The 8,183-nt window shown below is 44.0% G+C and overlaps 1 protein-coding gene across 1 annotated transcript in view; it reads left to right on the plus strand.

Moving 5' to 3' along the window:
• Nucleotides 1–7,107, plus strand: part of Maml2 (mastermind like transcriptional coactivator 2) — a 355,382-nt gene extending 348,275 nt beyond the window's left edge. Inside the window, exon 5 of the mRNA XM_008850830.3 lies at nt 3,374–7,107. Within this exon, the coding sequence (XP_008849052.1) occupies nt 3,374–4,389 (1,016 nt within the window). The 3' untranslated portion in view covers nt 4,390–7,107. The remainder of the gene's footprint in view (nt 1–3,373) is intronic.
• Nucleotides 7,108–8,183: the final 1,076 nt, after the last annotated feature.

Below are 8,183 nucleotides of genomic sequence, written 5' to 3' on the forward strand. Positions count from 1 at the left end.
ATTGCCTACATGTGCATAAATACACCTGTGTCATGCAGTGCCCATGGAAGGCAGAAGAAGGCATCAGATCCCCTGGAACTCAAGTTACAGACAGTTGTTAGCTTCCATGTGGGTGTTGTGATTCGAACCCAGGTCTTCTGCAAGAACAGCCACTGAGTCATCTCTCTAGTCCCACAAAGCAAAACTCTTTAATCTCTCTCTTTCTCCATATGAAATAGGTAGTATGCATTCCCTATAAAAATCTCTCTCCTCCCGCTCCTTGAACTCCAAAAGAACTCCCCAGACCCAGTCACCATGTCCGTCTGCCTTTCAGCCCCTATCCCAATCTCTTCTGCCCAGAAGTCTGTATTTTCCGTGTTACTTTAAGCTGGCCTCTCTGGTTTCTCAGCTATTCTTTTCTTTCCTTCTCTGTCTGTCCAAGAAGAGAAGCTGGGAACCTTTGAAACACCCTAGAACATTTCAGAGAATGTTTTTTGCAACATTTTTGCAACGAGAATCTGACCGATAGCAGTGTAGAGGGTGCAGAGCTGATTTGGTGCCGATTCGGGCAGGAACCCAGGCTTCTTTCTCTCTGCTTACTCAGCGTGTGGTTCCCTTTTACCGTCCCTTTAACAGCCTTCCTTGCAGGCAGGAAGACATGAGGGGTGAGGTAAAGTAGCCCGAACCAAGCTCAGGGGACTCCAGCCCACTCACTTCTTTTTCTAGTCAGAAGTGTCTCTGCACGCTGCACAGCAGGAGGAAATTTGAGATGTGTGCTTTACTGACTGAACACTGTTGCAAAATAAAGGCTGTTTTAGAGGAAGTCATGGAGGAGGGATGTGAAGAGGCACCCAGCAGCCCCTCCAAAGAGCAGACGTGCATTTTTTTCTGAGCCACCTGTTGCATCCAACTGCTGACTAAGTCAGGTCTCTGGAGACTGACTTCATGGAGCCTTCTGGGAGTAAAACAAGCAGCAGAAAACAAAGCAAACTCTTTTATATATTTTTTAAATTTTAACATCAGTGCAGTAGTGATCCCTGCACTAATTAGAAGTTAAGGACAGAGAAGAACCTGAAACCATTTCTATCTCACATGTCAGAAGCTTCTAATCTTGACTGTCATTATTTCATGATCTTTATGCAAATTCTCTCTCCTCTGGTTCTTCAGAAATACTGTTTTCCAGGCTGGTAAGATGACTCAGTGGATAAAGGAGCTTGCCGCCAAACCCGACAATTTGTTTCTTGGGACCCACATGGTAGAAAGACAGAACCAACTCCCAACACTTTGTTCTCTGACTTCCACATGTATGAGTGAGGTGGTGTACACATGCCCACACACATATTAACACACACATTCACACAAAGTAAATAAGATTTAAAATGTAAAAATAAACACTGCTTTCCCCCATAAATTTGCCTGGGGGTATATTACTAAAAAAATAATAAGATTCCTGGGGCTGGAGAGATGGCTCAGTGGTTAAGAGCACTGACTGTTCTTGCAGAAGACCCAAGTTGAGTTCTCAGCACCCACATGATGGCTCACAACCATCTGAAACTCCAGTACTAGGGGATCTGATGCTCTCTTCTGGCCTCTCTGGACACTCCACATGTGTGAGGTACATACATATGTGGGCAAACACTTTTACACATAAAATAAATAGATATTTAAAATCTAAGACACCTAAATTGGTACTTATTTGGGGGTGGGGATTGAGCCCAGGGTCTTGCTCATGCTGGGCAAGTGCCTTTCATTGAACTGCATCCTCCCAACCTATAACTTGTGAATTTTTCCCCATAATACTTGCATACTACAAATGCTCATGCCATAGAACCCTCAGCTATAAAGATGCCATTGCTTAAAGTCATAGTATTGTATGAACTCTCAGTTACTGTTCAAGTATTTCCTGCCTGGCTCAGATCCCACTTTATCAAAGAGTTCCTGTACACTGCGCAGTGCTGGATCCCTGTGAAGGACGTGAAGGGTACAGGGACTCTTCCTGCCCTAAAGAAATTGGTGGTCTAGGTGGAAACACACTTTGAAGTAAAAAGCAGCACAGTCGTGCTGGTTTGGCCTTCGTTCCTGCAGGTTCCACATCATGCAATTCCACATCATCTCTTCAGTCATCAGGGAATGTCCTAAGGGTTCGATCGTGGGCACACACTTCACATAACTACTTCACACATGTGGGGCTCTGATTCACAGTGTTTCCGGGCCTCTGGGCCCACCCTTCTTCATTAAGGATACCCAGATGAGGGTGTCTTTGTCTGAGCTTTGCCTTTCCATCAGTCTCTTTCATTTAGTCATTCAGAATCCAATTGAACACCAACTCTGTGTCATCCACTAGACTCAGGCACTATGACAAGGAACAAACCAGGTGTGAATAACATCCATTATGGACTCCACCATCCAGAGCAGCTTTCCCTCTTCCTGGCACTCTTTGTGCATCTAAAGATGTTTTCTCGCGCCAACTTTAACCTCCTAAGTCAGGAATATTGCTGTCACTCTCACATCTCGCTCAGCAGCCTGAGACCCAGTCAGTTGTTGACTGACATCAGTTGGACTGGCAGGCCCTGTGAGGCTTGGTGGATTGCCTAAGTGCTCCATGGAGGAGTCAAGGAGGAACCAGCTGCAGGGATGTGAGGCGGGGATTAGGGAATACTCCACAGGCCCTTGGCCTGGAGCTTGAAGAAAGTGTAAGTGAATTCAAGGAGGTGAAAGGGCACCATGTGAGAGGAAGAGAGGTGAGCTCATGGTGTGTGCAAGAGCAATGTAATCACAACTGCATGCCCTACAGCAGAAGGCTTTCCTTGTGGAAATCACCACCAAGGGCAGACGACATCACATTGCAGGTGCCTCTAGAGATGAGTCTTTGCCCTGTGGATGCAGGGGAGCCACTTGTAGCAGATTCTTGAATGAGGACGATGCTGATAAAGAATGAGACATGATTTTCTAGGCCGCAGCTCAGGAACATTAGTGTAGGAGCCAGGATTTATCCACATTCTCTCTTGGACCCTGGGGTGAACAGTAACACAGATTTCATGAGAGCTAGCTAATCAAAGTTGTAGTCTTTGGAATTGTAACATAATAAAACTCATTCGAAATGATATATTAACTATCCCCTCAGTGACTTCAGAAGACAATGTAAAAACAATAAAAGAGAACCACTCTCCTTCAGTCTTCTACACTGTGGACACCCTTAACCGAGGAGTGGCCTAGGGCGATATCTCCTTCAAATTTTGTCTTGTTCCTTTTACATAATATGCTTGGTAATTATTTGTCCAAATTGTTCTTGCACATGAAAGCAGTTGCAGCGATTTGATAAGCTCTCGCAAGCTGAGGTAGATGTGGAGTGCTGTGCTGTTGGAAATGAATACAATTCTCTGATCTTTCTTAGGCGGCTCTTCCACAGTGACTCTAAACTCTAATCAGGCTTTGACAAACCCAGCTTCAACACACGCCATTTTAACTCCAAATTCCAGCCTCATGTCCACTTCCCATGGGACGAGAACGCAGTCGTTATCAGCAGTTCAGAACGTAGGGATGTATAGAAACCTGCCTTGTAACCAGCCCAGCTCGTACAGCGTCACCTCAGCAATGAACCAGCTGAGCCAACAGAGAAATGCAACTCAACTGATAACCAATCAAAGCAACTCTCTGATGTCCAGGCCATCTTCCTTAGGGCCAAATAACAATAACAACGTGGCCACCTTTGGAGCTGGATCTGTTGGCAGTTCCCAACAACTAAGACCGAATTTGACCCACAGTATGCCAGGCATGCCAGCCCAGCGGTCCCCGACTGTCATGATCACATCCACCACAACAGCACCAAACTGGGCCTCTCAAGAAGGAGCAACAAAGCAGCAGGAGCCCCTGAAGTCCACAGGAGTGCGCTTCCCCGCGGCAGGTGCACCTGCAGCCTACACCCCGAACCAGTCGTTGCAGCCGGGAGTGGGGAGCCAGCCATTTTCCCAGAGGGCAGTGGCGCCCCCTAACCAATTAACACCAGCAGTACAAATGAGACCTATGACCCAAGTAAATGAGACATTAAATGGGCAAGCCCTGGGTCCACTCAGGGGATTGAACCTCAGACCCAGCCAGGTGAGCACACAGAGCCTGTCTAATCTGAACCCGTCAGGAACAGGGTTGAATCAGCCGAGGACAGGCATCAGCCAGCCACCATCCCTGACACCCAGCGCTTTTCCTCCACCCAACCAAAGTTCCAGGGCTTTTCAAGGAACTGATCATGGCAGCGACTTAGCTTTTGACTTCCTCAACCAACAGACAGACAGCATGGGCCCAGCCCTAAACAGTGATGCTGATTTCATTGATTCTTTATTGAAGACAGAGCCTGGCAATGATGACTGGATGAAAGACATCAACCTCGATGAAATCTTGGGGAGCAACTCCTAAGGAGAAAGGGAAGCCAGTTGGCAGACACGGCGCACTGAGAGAGGCAGTATTTCACAAGGACTCTGTTAATGCCAGACTGTTGACTTCCAGGTGGACTACAGGCTTCAAGGCGGAAAGCAGGCTGTAAATGCACCGTGAACATATCCATTCAGATATTGTTGAAAATGTTCAAACCTGAAAGCAAAACATTGGGATCATTTTTCCCCGTCTGAGGTTCAGGACATGTTATCCAGTTATCCAAACAGAACTGTGATGCTGATGTGTAATTAACTGTGTAAAATAGCTTCCCAAGTTCCTTTTCTTGCTGAAAGAAATGTAATGGAACTTGAGGCTTGTTTAAACCCCATGTCATGAACAGGTATTTGTGCTAAGCAATAGGCAACAGATCCCTTAATCTGCTCCAGTGGATATACATGGTTTGACTTTTCCACTGTCTTTCCGTTTAAATGTCCTAAGTTTGCAGGAAAGAACAAAATGTTCTAAGCTTGTTTGGAGTAACCAATGTTCTAAGCAAGGAAAGCAGAGATCTGAGACGCTATAAAAAAATTATAGAATTTCTTCCTAGATCCAGCCCTCATTTTTGCAATTTTCCCACACGTTCTGTATTTTAGTGGGATGCTATGTCTAGTGATAAAACAAGAATGCAGAGCTTGTGATTTAACTAGGCTTCCCAACCAGTTTTTGTACAAAACCAAGACTTGTGCTGATCATACTGAAATATATTGGTGCACAGCTGCCTGCATCAAATTTCACTTCAGAAAACTGTATTGCTGTATAGGAGACATACTTGGCCTCAAACAACTGAGGTGTTACTAGTGTCATTGGTACACACTGGTTTGTCCCCAAGTGCAGTGAAACTGAGCCTTGTCCTCCTGCTATTTTGGTAACCAGAGACTGATTTGTAAGAAAAGAAAGTTGGGGCACCAAAAGTGAGATTAGAGAGTAACACATTTTGATTGACAGTAAGAAACAGGAGGGGAGGGTGTGAGCAGCCTGACTATTTCACAGAATTTGGAGGAAAGCTTCTCTGAGAGAAGCAACACAGCTTTCCTTGGACGTAGGACTTGGGTAAACAGCTGAGCCAAATGTGGCCCAGAAGTAGCCGTCTAGTCACCGTATTCCTGATCCAAGGGATCCTTGCCACGTGTGCTACCTGGGCCCTTCATGTCCAGGTTGTCCCTCTCAGGGTCCAGCACTGGCAAAGAATGGGTTTTTGTTGTGTCATTTGACCTCAGTACCCACATACACAGGAACTGTAAAATGGAGATGTGCAGGTTTGAGGTGGCTACAGAAACATATCACTACCATTTTCCTAAATCCAGAGAAGTAAAGGTTACCCTCAGCTTTCACATGTTCAAGTATCAAATGTGATTTAACTGAAATCTTGTAAGCACCAAATCTTTACATATCTGTTCAAAACAGAACACGTTTTTAAAGCTCTGCAAAGCCCTCTTCCAGTCTTTAAGATGTCTTGAAGGCTGTCTCCTTCCTCTCCACCACACCAACATCACAAGCCCAGAATCTCTTCTGTGCTGATTTGTAAATATAAATAAATTGTTTTGTAAACTTTTGTAAAGAATATTTTGGTAGAAATACTTAAAACATATTCTTTTGGTTATATTTATACATATGTGAAATAAATATACTATCGAAAGGTTATATTTTATACAAAAAGTAAATTGTTACCTTTTGTATGCTGGTATACAAAGTTTTGTACAATGTGATGGTTTATTTTTAGCTCTACACTTAAACCATAGGTGATCGAGTGGGAACTTTTAAAAACTATCAAGAGCTTGTTAAACAAATTTCTATTCTGAAACTTCAATACAGAAGCATTCCAGGTTTCAAGTCCTTCCTGGCTTTCGTTGCTTTCCTTGCCTCCCCGTTCTAAGTGCTTTGTTAAGCACCTAGTCTCGGTTTTTCCAGTTGTTCTGCGCATTGTGTAAGTCCTTGCTGCATGTGGCCTGCTGTGTGCTTCCCATCTTATGAAGCAGTGTTTCTCCATGCAAAAAGAGGAAGAATAATGTACATATAAACACGTTTATTTTATGGCTCCCCGGGTTACTGTACATATCTGCCAACCCTTCTCAGTTACAGTCCTGTTATCCAGCTTATTTTCACCCTAACACAAATAGTACAATTAGTGGTAGCTATCCAATGGGAGAGGTAAAGCAATCAGAATGTTTGAATTTTCTTCTATCTTAATGTGAATTTCCTAATTAATGTCTATTTATTCAGCTATTCACTGAAATGCAGGATTCTTTGGGAAAATGCTGTAATCTATAGTTTCTGTTTGTTGGCAGCCGATTACCAAAGATGATGTAATCTTCCTGAAAGCTGAGATAACGACAATTTGATAGACAAATTTAGAAAGAGCCTTAGGATTTACAACTTAAGAGCTATTGGGATACGATCTCCCGTTTATAGACATGCCAGACTACTTAATTGTTGACATTGTTTATCATCCTGACATATAACAGAGGACATAGGCATAATTTTTCTTTCTTCCTTTTTAATTCAAAGACTAGAAAGCAATGTAAGCAAATGATTCATTCTTGGCTTTGTGTTCAGTCCAATGAAGATAAATAACCATGCTCTGAGTGAATGCACTAATATTACCTGTGTTACTGTAACTGAACCCATGATTGTAAAGTTGCAACTTGTAAAACAAGTATTTTGTATTGCGTGTAATTCCATGTGTTAAAAAAAATGGTTTTAAAAAAATTCAGAAGTGGTTTTTTTGTACGAAGTCACACTTTGCAATGATAATGTCACAGCATTATAGTTGAGAACTAATGTTAATAGCTATGGCCTACCTACACACAAGCTCATCTTTGCTTTCAAGATTTCTGTTTTGAAATTGTGGGCGTGTATGTGTGTGCACACATGCACCTGAGCGCAGGTGTCTGCTGAAGCCAGAGGATCCTGGAGCTGGAATGACAGGTGATGTGGGAAACAAACTGGGGTCCTTTGCAAGAGCGCGTGTCTGGTGACTTCTGAGCTGACCCGCCAGCTCCCGCGTGACTTTATTCTGCAGAGAGCTTCTGGCAGAAGTACAACGATGGCTCACCTCTTCTCGGTGGTGTTTTGCTCACTTAGAAAGCTGATGTTGGAATTTTACATGTGGGGCTGTGGAGGCAATTCACTCAGTAAAGCAAGCTGTGCGGGCATGAGGACCCAAGTTCAGTCCCAGCAGCCACCTGAAAAGCTAAGCCTGCTGGTGCACACTTGTAATCCTTGCTCTGGGAGGCAGACCCAGTCAGTCTAACCTAACTGGAGAGCTCCAGGCCGTGAGAGATCCTGTTTCAAAAGAAGTGAACAAGGTTCCCAAGGATGATGTCTGAGGTCATCTTCTGGCCTGTTGTGTGAACACACACATGTTCATGAGAACCCAGATACATATCAACACACACACACATGCAAGCACATACATAAGATGCATAAGATAAAAATAAAAAAATAAAATTGTATATGCCTAATGCCTACCAACTGCTGGGGGTACACTGACTAATTCTCAGGCACTCTGGCCTCTGCCCTGGCCTGATGTGTGATGTTTGGTCAGCCCAGGCTGTGAGAACCACCTGACTATGCATGCTTATCCAGCCTTTTTGAGAACCAAGAGGTGGCAAGAAGGGTGGGTCTTTGTGGCAGACAAAAGGAACCGTTCCCAGTTCACGTTCCCCACTAAGTGCCTGTGCTGTGCCACTGTCCCCTCTGCCAAAAACAGAAGTGTAAGCTATTGCTGTTTTTATTAGCATTATCAATGGAGCAGCAGTAAAATTGGTATTTTCTAT

The sequence above is a fragment of the Nannospalax galili genome, unplaced genomic scaffold, assembly GCF_000622305.1.
Source record: "Nannospalax galili isolate Female #2095 unplaced genomic scaffold, S.galili_v1.0 scaffold1185, whole genome shotgun sequence".
In the NCBI taxonomy this organism is placed as follows: Eukaryota; Metazoa; Chordata; class Mammalia; order Rodentia; family Spalacidae; genus Nannospalax; species Nannospalax galili.